A 25,959-nucleotide genomic window follows, 5' to 3' on the forward strand; every position below is an offset into this window, starting at 1 on the left:
AAATTCTGGTAATTTTTCATGAGGTTATGGCTCAGCAACACTTAGACATAAAAATCAGTTTTGTCAAAACTTAATTATGCATGGCTTCAGGATGCAGCTACACAGCATTCCAGTGACTCTTTCAGCACACGGTAGGAGTTATTTGTTGCTTGGTTTACTCCTGACTTTACAGCAAGGTTCTGTCTGGTTTTCAGCAATGGCTTTTTTTAATCAGGTGTTTCCTTTCCAGATTAATGTAGTGCTAGGGGAAGCTCAAGGTAGCTGAGGTGCACACCACTGTGAGTCATAGAATCGTAGAATGTCAGGTTGGAAGGGACCTCAAGGATCATCTGGTCCAACCTTGAAGACCCAGCCATGTGAGCCTGCCCAGAGCCCTTCAGCATGGGCCTGAGTTTGGAGCCTGCTCCAATGTCCATCCCAGTGCTGCTGCAACTGACAGTGGTAGTAGCCTAATTCAGAGCCAGTTTGATTTGCCTGCCTGTCTGGCGCACTCGCAATAACTCTGTGCTTTTGTAATGCATTGCTGGGGAATGGAGGGGGAATCACAGAAATCTGAGTACAGTAAACACGTTGGAAGAATAGCAGCAGGTTTGTTTTTTTTTTTCCTCTTTGTTTCTATTACTTTTTTTTGTTGGAGGGGATGTAATTCAGAGGGATGTAATAAGTTATTGATGACTCTCAGGACCTCTTTTTTTTTTGCTTGAGCTGCACATGAAATCCATCCTCTTCTAATCCAAAGCACAGGATGTCCTTGCATTCCCCTTGTAATTGCTGTCTCAGCCTCCGGAGTGCAGACGGGGCTTTCTGCAGCCCGGCGTAGGCAATCCGTACAGTGTAGACCCCTCAGCTCTACCCGAAGACTGATCCATCCTCATCAGATCCGGGCAGCCTGAGCTGAGCTGGGCTGTGCAAATCCTGCATGCCACAAGGCAGGACATAGGAAGGTAAATGTGTGGAAAAGATAAACTTCACATGTGGCTTTTTACCACCTGGCAAGATGAGGGGGGATTTTTCATAGCAAAGCTTAGAAGCTGATTTCAAGGTCAGTATGAACATGAAACATCACGTGATTTTATTTCTTTAATATATATATGTATAGTCATATAGGTTATTACAAAATTGCTTTGGAAATTTCTGTTCTTTGCTGCTACCGCTCTCTTGATGATACTCATGTGTCTTCTCTTTTTCTCATATATATTCCATTATATTTATACTGTAGATAAGGGATGACAGTGTGACTGATGGCTAAAGCAGGAACTAACCTGGACCGGTTTTAATCAGTGCAAATATAATTTAGACTTCCAGGTGGGTGGTACTCAAGTTCTGGACCAGGTAACTGAGACTGTGGTCTCAGTTTAAGTATCAGCGTGAGATTTGAAACTGATTCTCAACCCGGCTCTGGCCAGGAGATGCCTTTCTCACCACCAGTTCCTCACCTCTGACAAGAGGTTAATGAATTTTCTTGTTTACTGTGCAGGGCTCTGTAGAGACTTAAAGGGATGCTGTTAGGTGCTGGGTGGTTAGGTAACAAGTAATTCAGAGTGATTTATCATCAGCTGAGGCTTCACTGTCCCTTTTCTGACCAGCACAGTGAATATCTAATTCTTGAGCAAGTGTAAAAGATACTACAAAACTTGCAGGAGCAATTAGGGTTGTCTGAGGTCCTCTTTCATTAACTTCACTGTGAATATAGTTCAGTGCTGTGTATTCAGAACCATAATTTATAGACCTGACGGACTTGCTGTTAATGTCTTAACACCTGATTGCTTAAAGGCTGAACCAGGCAGAAAAAATAACCATTTGTAATTAAGGTGTATATCCAGATCTTCATCCTTATAGTTATTTAGAACTCTGATGGACCAGGCCCTCAGGAATCTGATCTGAGTTGTCTCTGCTTTGAGATGGGGACTGAACTAGGGACCCCCAAAGGTCCCTTCCAACCTGGCTTACCCTGCGATTCTGCTCTGTTTTTACAGTCTCCTTATGTAAAGCCCTGTTTAACATGAAACATCCCTTAAAGTTCTAACTTTAATAAAACTTGTGCTGCCAGGGAGAAAAAGGATTACATTAATATCCTTAAAGTGCATTTCTTTCAGAGCTAGTTTGGCCAAAATGTTCCTTAACTTCAGCTATGAAATACCAGGCCACAGAGTTGTCTTATGCTAAATTGTCCTGAAGCACTTTGGGGATTTTAAATACCCACCCCCCCACCCCCCCTGCCAAATCCATATTTTGCCTTGTGCAGTTGACATTGCTATTTTAAAATGTCATTATTTATGTCCAAGTGAAATAGGATGATATGATAGTATTTGCCTTTTACGATTTATTTTTAATTCTAGTTCACTTTTAGTATTTCTGTTGCTTGTAATTGAATCTGTCACTGTATTGGAGCAGCCTGGGAAATGAACTCTAAGGAGAAAGCAGGTCTGCCAAGAATTTGCAAAGTGTCTGATGAATTTGGGGCATTTTGGTTCCTCAGACAGAGACTTCTTAGTTGCCTCAAGTTTTTTGCCCTTGTTTCTGGTAGTGCTATGTTGTTCAATATATGATGATCTGAGTATTTTTGAAATGTTCAATTTCAGTGACCAGCTTCATATTAATGGTTGACATTCCAAAAAGTTACTAAACACAAGAAGAGGATGTCTGCCTCAGGAGGTTTGGATCTATAATTGCTGGAGGCAGGGAGGAAGGGCTGGGGACTGTTCCTCTGTACTTAATCTTGTGCTCTCCCCTGGGTATCTGCCTCTCGTGATGCTGGAGGCAGGACCTTGAGCTGAGTCTATTCTGTGCAGAATAGAATTGTACAAAAGAGAAATTTCTTATTTGGGAAAGGAGGTCATCATTATCCCTACCTGTTGAAGGGGAACTGGGAAGGGAGGCTATTTGCCTCCACATGCCCAAGCTCACCATGCAGGCAAGCCCTGAAGACACAGCCTCTGGCAGCATCCCCAGCTATGTGACCCTCTGCTGTGGGGTGGCAAGCTGCTTTTGCTCACATTTAATTATTTTGTGTTGACCTGAAGTGCTTGATGTGTACCTTCACATGAGCTGTGGGCACATTGCATGCGGAGACAGCTGTGACCCAGCAAGGTCTTGATTCTCCTACAAGTTAACAGAAACAGGATGTCTCCAGTTAAAGGTTTCTTGCAGTGAGCTGGGTTTCCTTATCCCTGCCAAAACCCGCTTGTGTTTTTTGCAAGACATACAGCTGAAAGTGGATGAATAAACCTGTTTTGTGAATTTGAAGAAATGCATTTGTTTACCCCCCTCCCTTCACATTTTTATCTGAGCCATAGGACTGCTTAGTTATTTTCTGTCGTAAGCCTTTCTGTCTTCCAGGGAATCCATACGTAATTACCTGTAGCCAGAGAAGCATAATAAGGAAGAGGATAACAATGCCATAAGTTTAAAAACACTTTTGGGGTCAAAAGTTCTTCTGGAAACACTGGGAGAGAATTTCGGAGAAAACATTAACATTGAGAAGGAACAGGAAGCATAATTCAACAACAATTAAATGTGTGCAGAGCACAGGGAGGGACCCTCATTACTTGGAGGACTTGAGTGTTCGTTCCCATTAGGGCACTGCATTCTCAGAAGAGGTTGCTGAAACACCACTCACTCCTCAAACAGCACTGCATGGCTGGAAAAAGGCAAGAAAGAGCTTTTGCTGGCAGAAATCTGCTTTGCAATTAAATGCTTTACTTGACAGGGGCGGGGGGAGAAGGTAAAGAGCCTGGTGTGAGGCTCAGACATGGCCAGCCCTAGAGAAGGCTTTAATAACTCCATTCCTCTTCATGGTGAGGGCTAGCAGTGTTTGCAGATCCTGCCTCGTGCCAGATCACCCTTGGAAGGGGAAGGTGAGGGCAGGGTCCAGCCACACCTGAGCATGGCGTGGAGCTGACACTCAGCTGTAAATGTCACATTTGTTGAAAGTCTGCCAGCGCTACCTTTTTGAGATACAGTCTTGCCCAGCGTATCCATGGATCTGTGCCTGTGCAGTGCCCTTCACTCATGTCGTAGCTGAGCAGACACACTGGGTCCTACAGCAACTCCAAATGCAAGTTTTTAGAGTAAACGTAGTTAGGAATTTGGGCAAGAGAAAATGAGAAAATATTTGGGGACCAAATCTTGTTTGCCCAGTGTGGCTGTTCTTCTTGTGTTGTTTCCAGAAGCTGTATCACATTAAAATAAGCAATTGCAATTCACCTTATTGCTGGGGGGGACGTTAAGTGATGGACTGATGATGGTGGCGCGATGCTGACAAGGGCTTGGGGAAGGTGTAGGCACACATCGCATGAGTTTGGGGAGGAGGAAGAGTGGTGAAGGGCCCTCAGGGGGGCAGTGTCATTGAATTACTGTTTTTCACACATTATAAAATTCATCTGTCAAGGAGGCATTAACATGAATGTGTTCTTCAGATCAGGAGGGAGTTCCTCAGCAGCAGTTGCATCCCTGCCTGTGCCTGGCTCCCAGCTCTTCTGGGCTCTTTCTACAGCCTCTGTGTTAAAGGCAAGCCCAGAGAAAACTGTTTCATCCAGAGGTCAGTACTCTGAAGGGTTCCTTGTAGATAAGGTGCAGCCTACAAATTGTGAAATGTCTTCTGTTGCTTGGGCTGGTGGAGGATAACCTTTTTGACTTGTCCATAAATATCAGTGTAGACAATGTCCAGAGTTACAATTTTTGCTCTTCCCGTGTGATATGTTTGAAAGCCAAGTCAGCAGAGTAATAGAAACACAAGTTTATCTACAGTACAGGTTCTACACGGTCTTTGTTTTTGTGAATGAGGGTTTTTCCTATAAAGCAACAGATACAGTACAGCCTGTCTCTCCTTTGGCTGTTTGGATAACTGCCCAGTTTTGAAGGAGATGAACTGCCTTTAACAAGCTAAAAATAACCCCCTCATGGCACTGGAACAAGAGAGATGCTGTCACAGCCGTGCAGTTCACATACATTAACAGAAGGATGATAAAGGCTGTAGGATTTGAGAGTTAGCATGAATGTCGTATCATCACATCTGCAGTGTGTTTATCTGCAAATTCTTATGTGTGTACACGGGTCGTCTTGGTTGGGCTCAGTTAAAACTCATCTGAGATGTGCTGTGCTTGAATAAATGCGTCCTATGTAATGTATGAGGCTTCAGATCCTTGTTTCAGGTATGAAAGACACTTAATGCTTACATATTCAATATCCTCTCCTGTACTTAGGATGATATAAAACATGGTTTTGAAGCTGAAATCCAAAGCTCTCCACCAGCTGTGTCACGGGAATGCTCTCTGCAGCTGTGGGTTGACATGGGTATTAGGAAGGTCTTGCTTCACTCTTAGAGTTGTTTATTTTGAGGACTGTTTATTGCTTGCTTTGTCCCTCATCTTGAGTAAAAAGGTTGTCATTTAAAAAAAAAAAAAGCAGAAGCAATTTTTTCTTTGTCATGACGCATAGGCTCTGGATTTGTGCTAAGCCATGAATGGTGCGTTTGTTAAGGAAAATGGAGGAACTGGAGCAGCTTTCACACAACTCGAGTTCCATGTTTGTCTCCTCTGTTTACCTGGTCCAGTCTTCTGGGACCTCTCTGCAGCACATGGAGACATCTCGTGGGCAACGACTAAACTGCATGCAAACGTGTCATGCATTTGATGTTTGGGGGGAAAAAAAGAATAAAGCGTAAGAAAGAAAACAGCAGTGATCTGTTTGTGCACCATTTCAGAAATGTATGCATTTGATTGCCTTTAGCTTAGAAGCTGTTTCTAGTGAAAATCATAATATATTACAGAAGAAGAGTAATCTTGTCCAAAAAAGATTGGGAACTGTTTAGCTGGGAGTCTTACTATTTCCAAGGGATGTGTTGTCTGTGATATCTGTTTCTTGGAGAACTTAGCTGTATTAGCCATTTCCTGCATTTCTTCCTATTTAAAAGGATATTTTTAAAGTTTTGTCTCTTCAAAACATTATTATTAATTTAAGCGACTGTCTGGGAACCTGAAAATGAAATCTGCTTTGCTTAACTACAGCCCTGACCATAAATATAACATTGCACCAGTGAGTCTTTGGAGCCAGCAGAGCTGGGATCCTGCTACACTGAGAATCTGCCAGCATCCTTTGGGCCATGGTCAGCACATTGGGGCTCCTGGTACCAAATACATTTTGAAGTGTCTTATACAAAATACATAGAGCATTCTGGAAGATGAGAGCAACTCAGCTCTGCCATAGTGCATTTCCAGTCTGTTTGAGGGTTCATGGGCAGATACTGCTGCTGGCTTCGTGCTGGTGAGTGCCAGGTTATGTTTCATGTACAGGTTTGCGTGGGACTACTCAATAGACTTGGTAAAGAGCAATAAAATAAACCACTGGGGTTTTGTACTGCCTGAAGCTGACAGTAATGCCCTTTCTGGCAACTACTGCATTACAGTGAAGGCTTAGGGTGGCTTTTGAAAGCAGGCATTTGGTAGAATGGTAGACTAGGCATTCTTGGAGATCACTTTAAAGGCTTTTGTTTTGTTTATTTGGCATTTCCGCCTATTCAGAAGATAGGGCAGCTCCAGTTCTTGAGTGTTTATCAGATTTCCTGGTCTCCTGCTGCGCTTGAACCTGGAGTTTTCTAACACTTTCTTTATAATTAGGTAATAGAGGCCTCAAGTTCCCTTCCCTTTTGCCCAGGCAGGAGGAAGCACAGACTCCACCTGGTAATACCAGCATTGGTAATTCCCAGCCAATCTGCTGGGGAAGGTGGACAGTGCTTTTTTTCACAGTGGTGCTAAATACAACCCAGATCAAAGCCCTTCTGGAGTCTCGCTGGTGAAGCCCGCCCTAACCAATGTGCAGAGCTACTGCCTGACCCGGCAGCTTTGCACTGGGGGAGAAACCGGGACACCAGGTGTTTCTAAGATGCCAGTTAAGGCACTGAATTAGTGCTTTCCTTCTCTTTTCCTCCATCCCTGTCTCCATTTGGATCTCTAAGTTTGTGCCATGACAGAGGGCAGCAGCAATGCAATGCTGTTTGAAAGAGGGGAGTCCTGTAGCTTGCACCAAAAATTATTAAATCTGGGTTTAATCTGGACTTGTTGTAAGACCCGTGGTTCAGTTGAGGGAGCTCCCTGGGCATTGGGAGGTGCTGTGTTTCGGAAAGGTGCCCCTGGGTGCTGCAGCCTCTGACATGGTGCGTCCTGGATCATCCAGTTCTTTCCAGCATCTGGACAGCTTTGTGCATGCCCTAAAACAGAGCAGTAAGCCATGGAAAACTCAGTGCTGGCCAAAGTTAGAAAATCCATGTCCTCCACATCATTTGCAGTGTTAATTCCAGTAAATTATAGTTCTGCAGTTTGTAATTTATCTGGGAGATGGATTCAATTAAATTGAAAAAGAGCTAATTTAAAAGTGAAGGTATTTTAGTTTCTGTGAAAGGTAAAGGGGCCTGTGGAGTTCCCTGCCTACCAGATATATTTAAGGCTTAAAGCATGCTGTGTCCCATAAAGCAATAAATAATGGCACAAATAACTGGGACAACTAGAATTATAATAGATCTTGGAAGAAAATCTCCAAAACTTTTGGAAAGGTTAAAGCCTTTAAGGCATCAGCCAGTTCCGAGGGACTAGGAGGAAAGACTTTGTGCAGGGATTCAGCGAAACCAGGTTTGCATCACGCATTTTATACCTTTCTCTGAAGGGTCTGGTGCTGGCTCCTCTTGGAAGCCTCATTGGATTCATCCTGCCAGCTGCCCAACAGACAGCAGTGTTGGGGTGTTTCATGATTAGATATGTTTGGGGTAGTGCTTCTTAAGGAAAAACTGTCCTGGCTGTGTCAGGACTGAAGAAGATGAGGAATTATCCCTTGGAGCTTGTGCAGAGGCATGGCCATTCCTCTTTCACATAGCTGTTTTAAAGAAGGGCAGTGGACTTGCTGGTGGACTTGCTTTGCCAGTGCAGGTAGGGCTGAATTTGACATGCTGCAGACAGCTCAGTCTAATTCTCACTGTTTCGCTCCCAAACTATCACATTAAACTTGTCTATACGTTGCTAGCACTCCTCAGCAGAGAAAGCCAACAGGCTGTGCCATGGGGAGTCAGATGGGCTCGCTGATGGGAAAGACAGCAGTTTAGGAGCTCTGCAACTGCAGCAGTAAAGCAGTTTGCTTATTAAATTGTATCATCCCCTGTGTGCCGCCTTGTTTTTGTAGATTGGCGACGATTGCCAAGCTGTTTGCGGTTAAACAATGCAGACTCTCATAATTGTGCTCCTCATCTCGCCTAATTAAGGGCCTGGTCACGCTGGAGCTTTGCCCGAGCGAGGACTCTGGGGGCAGTTGTTCGTTCTGGTGTGGTGCCAGGACCGCGTGTCCGTGATAGTGCCATTTCCTTTGAAATCAATTGAGATGTCACCATCACTTGATCCCAGAGCTACTTAATGAACTGGCAAAATGGGCTCTATTTTTAGATCTCCCTTCAAACTACTGTGCGTGTTAAAGCTCCCCTTGTCCTTAATGCTGGGACGGCATTGGGCAGGATTTATTGGTTTAGTTTAATAAAAGGCTTACAGAACTGAAATAATAAGCTCCATTTCCTTGAAAGTGAGGAAAATTAAAATGGCATGGTTAAATCCAGGCAGCCGCCTCGAGACAGTAAAGTGATACGTTCACGTGTGGCCAGAAGGATAAGGTGGAGCTGGGTTTTTCTTCTTGCCTATGTTACGAGAGAGCCAAAGATTACAGACGCAAGACTTTGGGGAGTTCTTGCAAGCTTTGTGGATTGGATTTCTAAGTTTTTTTCTGAACAGGATAAACTCTTGGTGGTTTATTAGACAAGCTCAACAACTTAAAGAATACCTACCTCATTGTTAATGCTGGAGTGTCTTCCCCTAGATGTTTATAATTACTGTCAGAAAAGTATTTTTGCTAAAATAAGAAATAAACACAGACATAGGTAATTTAGATGGTTTTACTTTTAATTGTAGTCTGAAGCCAAGTTGGATAAAATGTAATTTCAGGAAGCCACTGAGAATGCCTTGAGGCATTCCCTAGTAGTGGTGTTTGCACACACATGCCCTTCTGCGGATCATACGTGGGGTTTGGGGGGTGCTCTCTGTAGGTTCACAGCTTCCAGGATTGCACAGAGATAAGGTGGAGGAATGGGGTGCACAGTTTTAATGCAAGTGGCAATTGTCTCCTGTTTTTCCTCTCACCCCACTAGATGGAAATGTATGTAATTGCAGAACGCATCTGTACTTCGATTCTGTTGCAGTCAACAATAAATAAAAGCAAAAAACCCTCCAAACCAAACTCAAACCCTGTGTAGCAGAAACAGAAGATGTACGAAATGGGTCACCCTTGAGGCCAGGCTCAGAGTGTAAATTGGCTGTGGCAGTGATGATTTCAGCATCTCTCTGTATACTGCTGCAAACTAACTCATTTTTTCCCCTGCGCTCTGAGCTGGAGAAAGCAGTCCAGCTTTGGACTGGGAGTTGTGTGGTCTCATCAGGTGTCTCATCAACTGCCCGTGTCCATGCATGCTGCAGAAACGAAACAGCTCTACAGCTCCGGACCCAAACTGGGTTGTGTTCAGCTCCAGAAAAGTCATGTTGGACCCATCCCTGCCTGTTAGGGTAGTTAAACAGCATGCCAACAAAACTGGCTGCTTTGGCGAGGCATCCCTCTTGTTTTATTTCATCCCTACACTTCAAATATTTCTCCACCACAGCATTAATACTGCCTCCGAGTACTGATTATATTGCACACCTTTAGAACCACTAGCTATGTGAGTTTTGTGTGTTAGTACAAATAATTTCTATCTTTCTACAAGGGAGGCATTCTCATTTAATAAAGTGTATTTTTGCTTGTATGGTAAATTCCAGTGTAACTTTGTGTGATCCATGAAGTCCCGGCTCACTTCCAAACACTTCTGCTGTCTTCTGGTTATCCCTGTCTCTTGTAGGGACAGTTTGTGATACTTTGACATCGTACTGATCACTGATGGTTTGGGTCTCTTGGGTGGTGGGATTTTAGATCCTTACATCTTTAGATCCTTACATCTTTAGATCCTTACATCTTTAGATCCTTACATCCTTTAGATTCTTACATCTTTTCTGGAATGAGTCTCTCATTAGGATGGCTAAATAATAATCACTGGTTTTTTTCAGACTGATGTAGTTATTTTTTCTTCAGACGAACCTGATTACATGGAGCTGTGAGCTGCAAGGCATTTGGTACTAGAAGCGGACTCTGAAGTAGTTACTGCAATGTCTTGAAAAATCAACAAGGACTAGCTAGGATGTGCAAACTATGTGTAAACTATCTGTAGCTATTCATGTTGAAGGGGGAGGAATAAAAAGCAGTTTCCATTCCAGCTTCCTGTTATCTGCCAGTTTTAGGTTTTCCTGAAATTTTTACCCTTTGAACTGAAATAATGAAGTCTAAGCTCTGTGCAAAAGATAAACCTTGGCTTTCTTGGTTTGGGGATAAGAGGGACTGGGGGATGGGAGGCAGGTTCTGAGGAAGATTGCCAATTTTAATCTTGAATAGTGGAAGTAGAAATTGTTTTAACAGTAGGAGTGTTTGGTCATTTGGATGGGATTTTTTTTTTTAACTGACTTACAGCAGTTCATATAGTACATTAAAAGTATGATGCAATCAGTAAGGGGTTGTATTGGAAATTTTGTTGTCCTTGCCATGAGCTGTCTGAATAATTGTGCAGAGGATGTGTGGTGGGTGATGGGGTGAAAATGTAGAAGAATTAGTGTGTGCATGGGGACCGTGTCAAGGATCGCTGTGTAGTGGCACATCTAGGAAAATGTGACTGCTGTAGCTGGGTAAAGGAAGCAGTGAGTGAAGAAGGAGGTCACCAGGGTCTTCCTCAGCACATGGGTTGGGGAGGGTCTTTCTGGGTTTTGCACATGGGCAGCTCTGCTCATCCCTGACCATGTGGGAGCAAGACACAGGGCACATGTGGCCATGCTGCTGTACATTGTCACCTTTATTGTCACCTCTATCTAGGCAAACACAGCGGGTAAACAGACTCCTCCTGTCTCAGCGCATTTACTCGAGCTGGCGGGGTTGCAGTTCCATGTGTAAATTTAAGCTGAGCATTTCCAGGCTTCTAAGTGCTTAGCTGTATAATCTTCATAACTTTCTGTTAAATTAACTTGTCATTCATGATGCATTGTTTTTCAGCTTCGCGCACTAACAATAAAATAACACTTTTAAAAAAGTGGTTTTCTCTGTAAAGATGTGATGTCTCTGGAAGCTTCCTGAGCTGAACAAACTGCAACAAATCTACATTGAATTCTGATAAAATCTGGGCTGAAGCACTTGAATGAGGTGCTGTGGATGCTGGAGGTGCTCTGGGAACATTACTGTGGTACCCTGCAGAGGATCCCTGGCCCTACTGAGCTGTACCTGTACCCCTCAGTAAGATTTGCAATAATGTCCAAAGGCATTGCTGAAAATTACTTACAGAAATGTGTACTGGCTTAATACAGTTACATGTTTTGGAAAAAGAGATGATGTGCAGTGGAATTTTTTGTCCATTAGTAAAAATGAGAGGAATTCCATCAATTTCTCTGGTTTATAAGTAGATAATTTTTTTTTTTTTTAATTTTTTTGAGGTGATGGAAACTGAGAAGTCTCAAGATCCAGCCTGTGCAGAAGTGTCCAAAGGAAACAACCAGAGTCCAACTCTGGGAAGTGGCATACTGAAATACAGAAGTCGATCCCAAGGTAAAGCTGGGTTTATAAAAGATAGCAATAGTAGAATTTTTATGTTGTGTGTTTATTTTAGCTCTCTCAGAGTGGGATAGGATTTCTTTCCTTTGGAGATAGTATTAGTTTAATTTGGAAGGAAAATCCCAGCTGTAAGATGTTTGCATTCAGCCTCCCGATTTGAACTATTGTATAGACAGAAAGATAAAACAAAATTTTGGAAGCTTCTTTCTTTCCCCGCCCCCCCCTTCTCTTCTCTCTCTCTTTCTCTCTCTCTCTCTTTTTTAAACATTTACATTCTATATGTATTTCAGTGTTCTCTGATACTGAGGTGGGAAACATGTTTCAACATGGCATTACCAGAATACCCATTATAGTGAATACTCCCCAAATTTTCTATTGCTTTGTTCCCAAGGCTTAGCAGTAACCTGTGTGCAAAGCTCGATCACAATCTCATCCCTAATACTTTCTGAGGCTCCCTCCCTCATGTGTTCACCTTAATTTCCATTACTGAGATATTTTTAGCCTCCTCTGGGGAGTTCCTTTGCCTGTAGCCCCCACAGCTGTGTGTTGGTGGCTCACTGGGGATCCAGCCTCAGTTCCCATGGGTGCTGATGCCTCTGGGCTGTGGGTGAGCCTGGAGCATCGCCCAGCCTGGTCCCAAGCCTGGGCTGCAGCATGGGAAGAGAAGCTGCATTCAGGGATGGGCAGAAAACACAGGAATATAACTGCTTCTCTAGAAGAAGAGAGGAAGAGGGTTAGTTGTAAGTGCCAGAAGGGTTTGGAAGCAAAAGAAGTGCCAGGATGCCGGGTCCTGCCAAGATAGCTGTCCTGGCTGTGTGCTGAACAGCAGTGCCCTGTGTGCCTGGGGAATGTGGGCTTTAAAACCAGAGGTAATTTCACATCCCAAAGCAAGGAGCAGGTTTAAATTGCACTCTGGGCAGTAGCTACAAATTCTGCCTGTGGATGCAGCATCAGAATTGCTTTAATGCAGAGTGAAAACTAGCAGCTGCCCCAGCTCTGTGCTTCATCCCTCCCTGGCACTGGCAGCAATGCTTGCACAGCCTGTGGGTGAGCAGCAGGTGCCAGAAAAATGGGTTTGGGGCTTCCTGGGCAAATCTGCAGTGGGTCTACCTCAGCCCATGGGTTGTGAGCCCCATCCCCAGAGCAAGGACAGGGCAGTAAAAATGAAGGGAAAGCAGAGCTGCCCCTTTCTGTGGCAGCTTGAGCTTAACGTTGCTTTAAAGTAATCTTGAAACCACATCATGAAATCCAGCTTGCATGAATTTGGCCTGTCTGTGTCTTGAGTTTTCATCTCTAAAATAGGGGCTAATGGCCCTTCCCTGTGTGGCAGAGAAATGTCAAGGATAAATGTGCAGGAACTGCTGTGGCTGGGGGTCCTGTGGGGACCTCAGAGAAAATGCGGATGGGAGGAGCCCTGGTGCAAGGAGTGGGGTACTCTGCAGCTAATTTCAGGATGTCCTTCAAGACAAATAATTCTGTTTCTGATGTGAACTCTGCACTCTTCTCCTCTTTAAGGCATCTAGGATCATTGCCAGAAGGAAAGAAAATAGCATGTATTTGGCACATTTTTCCTTTTTCCATTCCAGAAAAATTTCCCTCAAAGTGACATGACACCTCCAGAAGTGAATACTGCTACAGTGTCGGGTCTTTTAATTTTAAATAAATGAAGCTTGAGAGCTTAGTGTACTGGCAAGTGCCATTGGGTGAGAGCAGCTGAATTTCTTTTCTGTCCCTGAGCTACTGGCTCAATTATCTTCTGCTTTTCCTTACTACCGTGAGCGACAGCACTGAGGAGTTAGCATCACTGAAAGATCATAGAAAACCTGTGACAGCAGGAGAAGTTTTTAGTTGAGGATGATCAAAACTAGCTTCTAACTGCCCATTTGGGAACTCCATAGTGTTGTTTTAAGGCACTGTTTAAACTGGGATTTGCAGGAGGTGATTATGGCATGCTGGCAAGAGGATAAAGCAGCTCTGAGATATTTGCGGGATGTGTTTCTGTGGTTTTTCCCTAGGTGCCGGATCCCGCTTGGAGTCTGTGGGAGAAGACGATGAGCTGACAGTGGAAAACGGTGAATCGAATTACGAAATAGCAGTGAAATATTCCCGGGGTGGAAGAAAGCACTCTCTGCCCCAGCAGCTGGAGTCAGCAGGAGCCAGGCAGGTGGGTGGAAAGGCAGGGCTGGCTCTGAGCACCTTGTTGTGCTCGATCTGTCTGGAGCTCATAGAAGTGAGGGTAGTAAAGCAAGGCCATGCAGGTACATCACAGGACTGAAACCAGTCCTGGACGCCAAAATGGGATGCGTTGACCACCTACGGAGAACTTCTTCACTCTGAGGATGGTGAAGGGGGCTACTTCTTGCTGTGGCAAGAAGGTCCAAAGGCTGATTTTACGAGTTGAAGTTCTGGAGATATGAGAACTTAAACAAAAAAATCCTGCTTCTCTTTATTTTAATGATTTGGTGATGTAGGCTTTTTTTTCCTTTTTTTTTTTTTTTTTTTTAGCAGATAAGGATTTCAGTATATCATGAGGCTACCCTTAATCTTTTTAATTTAAATTGTGGCTGGTACATTACAAAATGATCCTACTGTGTGAAATGCGGGAAAATTACTGTGGCAAGATTCACTTTAACTGTAATGAGCTAGGATTTCATCCCTTGAACATTTTTCTGAATATATCTGCAAGATACCACCCCCCCCTCTTCCCTGACACACACAGTTTTCTTGGTATGACATCCCAGTGCCTGTGCCAAGCAATCAGAGCAACTTCCCTTGTTTGCTGATATTTGCTAGGACTACCATATCGTGAAGAAATCCACACGTTCATTCAGTGCTGCCCAAGTGGAATCTCCATGGAGACTGACCCAGCCGTCCATCATTTCCAACATTGTCCTGATGAAAGGGCAAGGCAAGGTGAGGATTTCTGCATGTGGCTGGTTTCTCACATGTAGTAAGACCTGGCATTTAAGAGGTGTCTCCCATACCCAAGGCTTCCAGCAGCTCTCAAAGTACCCAATAATAATAATAACAGTAATGATAAATCCCGTTTTCAAATGTGAATGCCAAAGTTACACCTGCAAAATACAGGGGAAGCAGTGTTCGTGTCATGCACTTGATGTGGGATGGCTTTCATTCTGATTTGGTACATCTGGTCATTACTGAGATATCAAATATTAATAATGGATCCCTAAATATGTATGCTTATGCAAAGTTGGTGCAGCTACAGAAGAGTACCTGTTTGCATGTGTATTTATGGACAAGCATATTTTATTTCTGTGGAATCTGTATACATTAAAAAAAATCACTGCAAATTAAGCATTAAACCCAAAGATAGGTTCCTGGTTGATTGCTTATCTGAGAGCACTGAGTTCTCTGGGTCAAAGAGTCCTCTTTTCTCCCCCCAGTAATCTGTTTGCATATTCACTAGATACAACTGGCTGAATGCTGAGGGAAAATAGACAAGCATTAACCTAGGTGTATATTGTTTTCCCTAATCCACACTAGTATTGGAGCTGTCATTTAAATATGCTGAAAATATGCATGTCTTTTTCTGAAAGACTCTTGAAATTCATCAGATGTATATGTTTTGGACTAAAAAGACTTGTTTTGACTTTCAAGCTCGAATACAAAACAAATTCCTTGTTATGCTTTAAGTTTAGCAGAGTTAGAAATAGTGATTTTTCTGGGTGGATTGACTCACAGTTGCTATATAATTCTCCTTCTTTTGGGAGCTTAAGGTATTTCATGACATTTCCAAGCAAATATTTCTTCATTTTTCATGTACTTACTTTTTTGACCCTATTTTTCTCATAAGAATTAGATTATTTTTCCCTGTGGGATAAGCAACCTTCTCCTGCCTTTCTGCAGTTAGCTCCAAGGCATTAGGAAGCAGTTGAGAGCATGCAGACTCTAGTGATCATGAGCCTCCTCAAACAGCTGCCTTTTGGGTGCCTTCCACCCAACTTTTGAGTGATCACCTCTGTTAGGGGTTGCACTGCTCACAATTCGTGCAGTAACATTTGCTTTATTATCTCTATGCAGATCTGGGACCTGAAAAGTATTTCCACAGAGTTGCCGTGTTGGTGGCTGTGAGCCAAGTTGCTCACCCTTGGTTTTTCATCTGTAGGTAGATCTGCAAGGGGTGTTTTTCTGTTATGGAGTGGCAGCGCTTCTCCGGGAAGGGCAGCTAATGTGGGAACTGCTGTGCTTTGCAGCTGTATTTCTCCCAACCCACACCACAGAGCTGTGGGGAGAACTGCTGTGTCCATGCAGGGGAGTGCCAGGAGGCTCCTGCTTTCTGTAGGTTGCTTTGCAATTGATAATTGCCCAGTAAACAGTTAGTTGAGTTATTTTGTGTTGCACGGGGGAGCTAGGATGCTTTTGCTTTCTAGAGATCAGTAATGTCTTATCAAATTACTAGTAGCTCATAACTGTGATAGTCTGCTTTATATTCACAGAGTAAAACAAAAGAGTTGGTTGTTGTATTGGGTTGTAAACACAGTGTTGGTGCCTGCCCTGGCAGCATCCCTCAGCTGGAGAGCACTGCCTGAGGTGCTAATAATAATCATGGCTTCAGATCACTGAAGCACAACAGTTTTCCACTTCCCTTGTCCACCTGGTCAGTGACTTTTCTCTTTATTCTGTAAAATACACGTACAGCAGTGACAAGAGGAGAAATATGGGGGGAACGGATCAAGGAAGTGACTTGGCTGGGAAATAACTCATCAGAAGGGGTAGAGGTTTGTTCTGTGCTCACCTATTCCCTGATCAGCTTTTCAAGGTGGTCCCACAGCCAGCCAGGGCAGCACAGGGGCAAGAGCTAACAGATGGAGCCCTGGGGAATGTATTGATCTAGATTCATTTAAATATAACGTCGTACATGTCTCCAGAATAATTTAAAATGTACATGTGCATGGCATCCCCCCCCCCCCCCCCCCATGCCAGCCCCCTTCCAGCTACATTCCTGATGTTACAGCACTGACCTTATGTCATGTTCTTAAACTTTTCTTTTTCCTGAGGAAATGGAGGATCTGTCACAGCAGAGAAAACTACTGTTAATTCTGGATATAGATCTCAGAAGTGGGAATCTAGTGTCTGTCAATTTGAAAGCAATATATTACAGTTTTTAAAATGGGAATAGGATAACGTAGAGCATTGGCTCAGTGTTTTAAAAAAAAAAGTAATCTCAAAGTAACATTTTTGCTATTCCAGCTTAAGGTGCCTGCTGCTACTTTTTGGGTTAAGTGTAACATTAGTTGATGTTAGTGTAAAAGTAAATGAGGAAATGCAAGCAGAGAATAAGATGGCAGTGCAATTCATCAGAAGCTTTTAGGTTTTCATCTTTCCTTTGTCTTTTATGTTATCAGTAGTCTTTCTCACACAGGTGATAATAGAGTAAGGTGCCAGCTGTGTTTCTTCTCCTCCCTTTTCTGTAGGGTCTTGGATTCAGCATTGTGGGAGGTCAGGATTCTGCTCGTGGACGCATGGGGATTTTTGTGAAGACTATATTCCCAAATGGAGCAGCGGCTGCTGATGGAAGGCTTAAAGAAGGTATGGTAGAGAAAATCCAACTACATATAAAGGGCCACAGTGGGATATTATTTCAGTCCCACAGAAAAATGCAAGTACAGCTTTATTTAAGCATCTGGCAATCAGCAAGGGGCTGTGGAGGATGTAACACACCCTGTTTGTCCATCCTGGGGAAGATCATTCATAGCAGTTAACTTGATTATATTGCATATTGAGAAGGGGAAACTACAGCATGATGGGGTTTTTTTCCCCTTCCTCTTCAGTGAACTTTATTTGCCCAAGCCATAAGCTGCAATTCTTCACTTGGAGAGGGTCATTGTTAGCTGTGAAATGTATCTATTCAACTAAGATCTGGTTTAAAGATGCTTGTCCAAGAGCGGTTATACAGAGGGCTTGGCAGAGGCTGTTTTGGGTCCTTGTGCTCTTCAAACCTCTTGGTATGATTTTGACATGAATCAACAAGAGTTATAACCAGAGAAAGAAGAGAGGAAGGATGGGATTAGCAGTAAGATCACCAGGCTGGTTAGAGAAGCAGATATATCCTGATTTTGTTACTACTTTTCTGGTCTTGATCTCTGAGCTGGACATACAGCGTGCTCTGTGTGTGTTTACACTCTGGTCCGAGTGCTGTGCCAGACAGACAGACTCTTATGCACTGTTGAAAATACAAAAGTGACCATGAGTTTAGAGTGTAGGTTTACTACTCTTCTGCAGGGGTTGTGTTACTTCCCTTCCACAGAAAGCTGCTCCTGTGTTACGTCTCTCAAGCTGCTCCTGTGTTACTTCTCTCCTTCTCGTATCATCATTCCCTCTTTACATCTCACCACACTTGTATTTGAGGCTGCTTGTGGTGCCAACTCTCACACTTGCTGCCAGAGGGAAGCTTGCGTCCCTGCAGCATAGGTTGTGCACTCTCCATGGGAAGCCAATAAGTAGCAGCTGTCCCATAAACCCAGCAAGCCTTTGCAGGCTATTCAGAGCTTGCATAGTCGTTTGTTGTGGGTTTCTTTTTTAACTGGGGCTAGGAAACGAGAGGAGGGCTAGGCTTGGCTTATGACATCATCCCATCTAATTTTGCACAGATGCAAGTAAAATTGCAGAAAGTGGATCTGAATCATACTGACCCTCCTTTCAATAAAATGACGGCACATCAACAAGCTGATTATAAGTAGTAGGACCCAGAGCCTGGAAGCAGGTAGAAATATGACAGGACCCATTCGCTGGGGTGAGAAAGGCATTTGCTATTGGACTACACAATTCTCCGTTTGCAAGCATTTAGTAAGAGGACACGTTTACTTTCTGCATATGGATGCAAGGTTAGTTTTCTCTGAACAGGCTTTGGAGTGATGTGCTGTAGTGTTTCACTTAGATTCTCATTTCTCCTGTTGATGCTCACAAAAAAGAGAGTTTTGTACTCCCTTTGGACTTCATGTTATGAGCATCTATTTTCAGACTTAGTTAAAATCCGTAGTGTTTTCAGCTTGTTTGTTAGTATGAAAATGCCAAGTTAAGGATCTCTGCTGAACAGTCTTTACTCTGCTAATTCATCACTATTAACTTGTAAAGGCATTAGGACCAGTGAAAATAAACTGAGAACAGTAAAAGGCTTTTTACTGAGCACTTAACTGGAATCCTCATAGTAGTGGGTCACCTTATGTACAGGAAAGGTCTTTTACATCTCTGTAGTCTGTATATTGCTGACTTAATTTTTTGTATCTAATTACCAGGGGACGAAATCCTAGAAGTTAATGGAGAGTCTCTACAAGGACTGACCCATCAGGAGGCCATTCAGAGGTTTAAGGTAACATGGATGTAGCATGGAAGAGATTCATGCTCCTCTTTTTTCAGTGCATTTCATACCCTTGGCTTATATTCTTTTGCTGCCACAAACTACTGTATGCCGGTTTACTGGCAAATGTTGCTGTATCGTGTCACCTTATTGGGGTTCTCTGATGTCTCTCCAGCAACTCAAGAAAGGTGTGGTGACCCTGACGGTGCGCACACGCCTGCGCAGCCCGAGCCTCACGCCCTGCGTGACTCCCACCTTGCTGAGCCGCTCCAGCTCCCCCAGCTCCAGCACTAGTGGTGGCATGCAGGTCACTGGCCCCGACGAGGCAGATGGTTCATCCTCCAGCCGCAAAGGACCTGGCCCAAAGGACAGAATCGTCATGGATGTGACGCTCAATAAAGGTGACGGTCTATTGAAATGGGCTTGGAGAATTTTTAGGGGAGTTTTTGGGAATAGGCTAGAGACTTTAATATCCAGGGCACCTATCCATGTCCATCTGATCTTGAACCACAGGATGGGGGTGAAAGACATCCTCTGATGCAAAAACTGAAGAGTTTCCCCTTCTATGTTTTGCTGCTCCGGAGTCAGCAGACTCTTATGGGTAGCAGTCAATGCCCATGCTGCTGAAAGGGGGAGGCTGTGAGATACTGGGCAAAATATGAATCAGCCTCTTGGCAGTCCAAATGGCTGTGCCCTTTTTGTGAAGGGCAGCCCTGGGAAAGGCAAGGCCACACAGAGTGCTCAGAATTGCCCAGATGAGCTGTTTGAACCGCCGCCCAAGGTTTGCTCTCATTATCAGTAATTGCACAAGATAAACAGATAAACTTAGAGCATATGCTATATGTGGTGGGACAAATATGCCTATTTTAAAGGCTTAAAATATGCTGATTTTAAAGGTTGGATGAAAAATTTGGAGCAAGAAGGTAAGATGTCCAGCAATTCCTATTTTAGGAATGCTGTTACCTCAAGGAAAGGAAAGGTGAAGAGGTGATCACTGAACCAGGGATAACCCTCACCTTTCTTCATGCCTCTTTGCTGAGGAATGCCATGCAGATACTTAACAAGAGAGAGCAGTGCAGTAGGCAGCGTCTTCTGTGCTCACGTTTTCTGCAATAATTTTAAGTGACATCTTTATTGGATTGCTGCCCCCACTTCTTTGTGCCTTGGACCAGATCAGACCTTGTGCGACATTTCCAGGCGGTTCCCACGGCACACAGAAAATTTGCTGGGAGTGATGGATCTCAGAAAACAGTCAGGATCAGATATTTTCAATCCTGACTTCCACTGTTGGTCTTGGCTTCCTGACTGACTGCACCTAAGGCCAGCCCTGAAACAATACATGAGTCTTGTTCTCAGATGGGATGTGGGAACACAAACACTTGTGTGTCCTGTGTGATTACAATCTGCTACTTTTCTTTGTTTGTCACAGAGCCAGGGGTTGGGCTCGGCATTGGTGCCTGTTGTCTCACGCTGGAAAACAGTTCTCCAGGGATATACATTCACAGCCTGGCCCCAGGATCGGTGGCTAAAATGGATGGCAGATTAAGGTTAGTTAAACCAGAAACATGCCAGAGTGGTTTTACAATAAAATCAATTGCGACTTTGTTTTCACCAATTGGTTGATGTAGCAGGGAGGGGATTTATTCTTAAGACTTCACCAAAAAGAAAACATTTCAATAAAGGCATTCCAAAGTGGTATTAAATGCCCAGGAAACATTATTCTGTGTGCTGGAAGCATCACGATCATTAAGGTTTGGGTTTTGTTTTTTTTTTTAATTCTCTATATGGAAAGCTGAGCCTAATAGCACCCTTTGAGAAAGGGAATCAGCAAGAAGTGCAGTCTCATGTCTTTTTATCAGAGCTGCAGCCAGAGAACCCAGATTGGGAGGAAATTTGCAGAGCTCTGCTAAAAGCTCAGTCACCTGAAACTCTTAAAAAGATCTGGGGGAGATGTTCTTGCAGCTGGCTGTGCCTGTGGCTGCAGCAGCACTTTTCTGCCCTTACTGTCTGTCTGGCAGGATTGCTGCGGGCTGATCTGCCCATCTCATTTACTCTGTCATGGAGTTTGGATGTCTTTAAGGAACCATAAGAGAGAGAAGCAATCATTCTTAGGGTTCCCTTGTGCTTTACGTTGGATTAAGTGGCAGACAGTTATTTGCTGTTTCTTTCCTGGAGGCTTCATTTTTAAAAACCATTGGAGAAAATATTCCACCTTTCTGCGTTCCTGCATAAAATGCTGGTGGGCACTGGAAGCATCACTGGGGAGGGGAGGCTGTGCTGAAGACCCTCTGGGACTGCGTGATCTGCGTTGAACATGTGGCATGAGCACTGGTGCAGAGAGGCTGAGCAAATACCTTACTTTCACATGGGTAGAGAGTACCTTCTGTTTCCTTGCTCACGAGGAAAATTGTGATAGAGCAATCTGATTTTTTGCAATAAGGGAAGAAGATAATTTTATGGTGACGTCCCTGCCAAAACCCTTGGAAGTTCCTACCAAACAGAAATGTTCATAGGAGACGGTATTTACTGCGAACTTGCTTTCTTGTAAGCCTCTTTGGAAAAGATTGCTGTGCTGGTTGTGTCTGTATGTAACAGCTGTATCATTTATTAGGTTTAAGTGATTGATTCTATCCAGGCATGCTTCCCAGATTTCTAGCTTGCTTCTTTGAGACATTGCTTCTGTTGTCCCAACAGTGGTTTATGGCTCCATAAGCCAAAACTTAGAGGATGGTTTTGATTTTTGGAAAACTTCATTAATCAAATACTGGCTTTGCAATACCAGGAGAGTTTTGAATCCAGCTCCTCCATATCTGAGCTCTCCCTCTCAATCATGCGCCTGTGTAAGTGACTCCACTTCTGTAGTTTCTAATAGCTGTGTAAATCTAAAAGATGGGCAGAGCAGCAGCATGATTACACAGCCAATGGTCAATGCTTTGCTTTCCTGAGCCTATACCAGGAGTACAGGTTACTGAAGGCTGCCATGTGCAATTGCCATTTTGCCTTTGGTGTGTGGACTCACAGTGCAAACTCATTTCTATTGTCACAAGTAGCCCAACATAAATCAGCAGTAGTAGATTATTTGAGAGTGTCTATTTAAAGCAAATGCTTTAGTAATTATGGAGAATGCTTTAATGATATCCCTAGTTGATGATCTTTTCTTTTGAATAGTTCCAGATGTCTGAGCACCATGACCAAGAGCTAAGAAATTGGGAAAACAAAACTAAACAGTCTGTGCTTTCCTTTCAGAAGAGGGTTGTTTTGGTTTTTTTGGTTTTGGTTTTTTTTTTTAATGGGTTCTGTATGTTAATTTGAAGCAAATAGAGGCTTATCATGCTCAATTTTTTCCTGGAGTCATTTAATAAACTCATATCTAAATCATGAATTTCTTATCAGTGTTTGTGTTAAGTAATTCAATATGATGGGAAGGAACAGCCCATCTGAATCTAATAGTTCCTCTTCTGTGCTCAACAAGTATCTGAATGCAGAGATGGAATTAAGTTTGCTTTCACCCTGGTCCAAATGCAGCCAATTTTCTCTCTTGATTTAATAGGGCTTGTAGCACTGACGGTAAGTGCAGAAGGGATCTCTGGACCTCCCTCCTGAAGTCAACAGGACTTAAAGTGTTCACGTCACTGGGAGCAAGAGCAAGACTGGCTTCTTTTCAAGCCAGACCTTTTCCAGACACTTGTATCTTTGAAAAAGCTTGGCCGTCAGTTGAAAGCACAAATGTTTTTGTAAAAGGTGGTTATGATTAGCTGGCTTTATGTCTCTCTGCAGTCGGGGTGACCAGATCTTGGAGGCAGATTCGGTGAGTCTGCGTCATGCAGCATTAAGTGAAGCCTACGCCATCCTGAGCGAATGTGGTCCAGGTCCAGTCAGCCTAATCATTAGTCGGCATCCTAATCCAAAGGTGAGGAGAAAATGTGTTAGTGTATCTGCGTTGTTTTCATCTGGCGCTGTAATTTGAGTCCTGTTGTCAGGAAAGCAGCAAATGAAGAATGTTGGATTTTTCTCTCTATGGCATGTGGTTGTGCAAGGAGTCAGGATTGTAGTGGTGCCTTCCAGTTTTGTAAGTCGTAGCAATGCTGGACTGTCCCTGCTGCTTTTCACTTAGTCACCCACTGATCAAATGCAATTTTCCTGGAACTACTAGAGTGAAGTGTTCCCATTTTTCTCGGTACTTGAACCAAGTGGCAACACAAATATGGCACAAGTCCTCTTCCTTCTAAAAGTTATTTTGCAGTTAGTTTGTCTTTGAGTAGAATGTAATTTAGGGCCAGGAATATAAATATCAACAGAATGAACTGATCAACTCTAATAAAGTAGTAGGAATCCTGTTTTTTAAGAAGTAAAATCTGTCCAAAGATCAAAGTTTTCCTTCAGGAACTAAAACATGAGAATCTGGAATGTACTGCTACTGTGAAATCTGTGCATGGGCAATTTAGAAATAAGGCTCTGTTCATAAAGTGAGTATTTTCAAGCAATTTTAAAAAATTGATGATAGAAGATAAAAGCCTTTTAACCAAGCTATAGGGAATAACAACTTCTTTTATTTCAATATTTCAAAGAATTTCATGAGCGTTCAAAACCTTCCTGTTTAAACAGGAATGAAGCTGTAAAAATATTTGCATTAGTGGGTCCAAAGAGCTCTGACTTTTGAACTTGTAACTACAAATGGAGACCTTAATAAATCCATATCTAGGAGAACTCAGGTTTCTTATTTTATAATTAATTGTGTATTTTCTGCTAAATCAAATATACAGACAATAGACAAATGGGGGTCTGCTGCCCAGAGTTTATTATCATTGCTGCAAGGCCTTGTGCTGCTTATAAGAAAGAGGTTGTGGTTCTGTTAGTTAAAGGTAAGCATGGAAGGGGGTAAGAATTGGGCTTATAGCCTAAGATAACAGTATTTCTAGGGAGTCTGTATGCGGTGCTGAACCAGCACAATGGTTCGATTTGATTGTGTTATTAAGGCTTATAGACTTTTTGGAGAGTCTGTAAGTAGCATGAAATAAAAGCTCCATGGAGTGGAGCCTGCCCTCTTTCTTCCATCCTTCATCTTGCTGTGGTGGTGTCTTGAAAGCTGATGAGTGACCTAACCAGGTATCTGCTGAGAAGATGAACTGAGTTAAGCTAATTGCTTGCTATTACTCGGTAACAGAGGGAAACTATCAAGTGGCTCCTATTACAGTTTTCCGTAAGTGATATTTAAAATGACAACAAATCCTTTGCCAAGAAATGCTAAGAAAAACTAAAAGTTGAGCTGGAGAGACCCTAAAGCATCTCTCCTCCAGGCAGTATTGAGTCCACACTCCCTCATAGCTGGATCTATGAAGGAGTGTCCATATGGGGCCCCATATTTATTGTTAGGTCACTGTCACCCTTTTTCTGACAGGACTGGGAGATCTACAGAAGGGGGATTTTATTTTATTTTATTTTATTTTATTTTATTTTATTTTATTTTATTTTATTTTATTTTATTTTATTTTATTTTATTTTATTTTATTTTATTTTATTTTATTTTTATTTTATTTTTATTTTATTTTTATTTTATTTTTATTTTATTTTTATTTTATTTTTATTTTATTTTTATTTTATTTTTATTTTTAATTTTAATTTTAATTTTAATTTTAATTTTAATTTTAATTTTAATTTTATTTTATTAACACCCCAGCCTGCAGACTGTAGTTAGGAATTAGCTTGTCCCTCTCCAGTTTGATCTGCTGGAGGAGTAGAGGATGCTAAAAATCAGAATTGGCAGGGCTTGCAGAAGTGTGGATTTTTGGTTAGCTTTAAACAAATACTGCAGTCTGCCCAGCACCTAGTTTTACTCTTGGGACATCTTGTACTCAAAGGTTTGTGTAAAGGTCCTGGAGCACACTCTCAGGGCTTGGGCCATGTCCTGTAGGAATTCCATGTGCCCCAGGAGCCTGGAGGCTTTTGGTTTGCTGTTAGGTCATGCCACAGACTGAAAACAGAGATGTATTTCTACAAAAGCTTATGTTGTTTTGGACACTTTTATACTTAATGTCTTGTTTTATGACACAAAAGGTCCACAGTACATTTTGTTGCTGAATATGTTCAGTTCGGTGTTTTCAAGTACTTCCAAGAGAAATACCACAAAATTTTCTTTCTTCTTGTTATTCTGAGTGAATGTGGCATTTAAACTATGTTTAAACTGCTGAGTTTGCTTAGGAATCTTTCAAATCTTTATGGTTCAGAAAGATTCAAGTTTCTAGTCTCTATTTATGCTGAATTTTAATTCATGTAAAGCAATGTGCATAGAAATTATTTTTGACAGAATTAACTTGCTTTCTGTTTTTAAATATATATTTCTGCAGACTAGTTGTTCCTGTTATAAAATTATATGGAGTTTTCCAGTAATAAAAATTAAGTGCAAGGCAGTAATTCAGGACAAAATTAGCAAATATGGTAAACCAGTATTTATTCTTAAACCAGAGAAACATTAATTACCAATTACAGATTTAGGTTTTCTCTTTAAAAGCAAGGAGAAATGAAAATTAAAAAGACAGTTAATATCTCAGGAAGTCTGGTATTCTTCCGGTAGGTTAAGTGTAGAATATCTTCTGTTGCTGATGTGTGCTTGTACAAAGCGGTCTTTGTCTATTTTAAAGTAATATTTTCTCAATAAATCAATGTACAGCATTTAATTGAGTTTAAATTGTGCTGAAATGGCTTCATTTGATTTTAAGTCTAGTGCTGTTTTATTTGTTTGCATAATGTGGCACTTGGACATGGTCTTCATGAAGTCGGCAGGCTTCTGTCTCCCAGTTTCTGCAGGAGAGTGTACTGGAGAGAGTCTGAATCAGGGGACCAGGACTTAGGAGCTCTCAACTAGGTCTTCTTTACTGCATCTTTAAAAATAGTAGCATATCTGAAATGAATTATATATTTCTAGTGATGAGTGGTCA

General features: G+C 42.5%; 1 protein-coding gene across 1 annotated transcript in view; it reads left to right on the forward strand.

Annotated features, from left to right (window-relative positions):
• PDZD2 (PDZ domain containing 2) overlaps positions 1-25,959 on the forward strand; it is a 203,100-nt gene that overhangs the window by 151,731 nt on the left and 25,410 nt on the right. The window contains exons 8-15 of the mRNA XM_074812704.1: positions 11,589-11,700; positions 13,722-13,870; positions 14,500-14,619; positions 17,142-17,256; positions 18,963-19,036; positions 19,200-19,425; positions 20,454-20,571; positions 22,802-22,934. Of these exons, the coding sequence (XP_074668805.1) occupies positions 11,589-11,700; positions 13,722-13,870; positions 14,500-14,619; positions 17,142-17,256; positions 18,963-19,036; positions 19,200-19,425; positions 20,454-20,571; positions 22,802-22,934 (1,047 nt within the window). The remainder of the gene's footprint in view (positions 1-11,588; positions 11,701-13,721; positions 13,871-14,499; positions 14,620-17,141; positions 17,257-18,962; positions 19,037-19,199; positions 19,426-20,453; positions 20,572-22,801; positions 22,935-25,959) is intronic.

Source organism: Strix aluco, chromosome Z (assembly GCF_031877795.1).
Source record: "Strix aluco isolate bStrAlu1 chromosome Z, bStrAlu1.hap1, whole genome shotgun sequence".
In the NCBI taxonomy this organism is placed as follows: domain Eukaryota; kingdom Metazoa; phylum Chordata; class Aves; order Strigiformes; family Strigidae; genus Strix; species Strix aluco.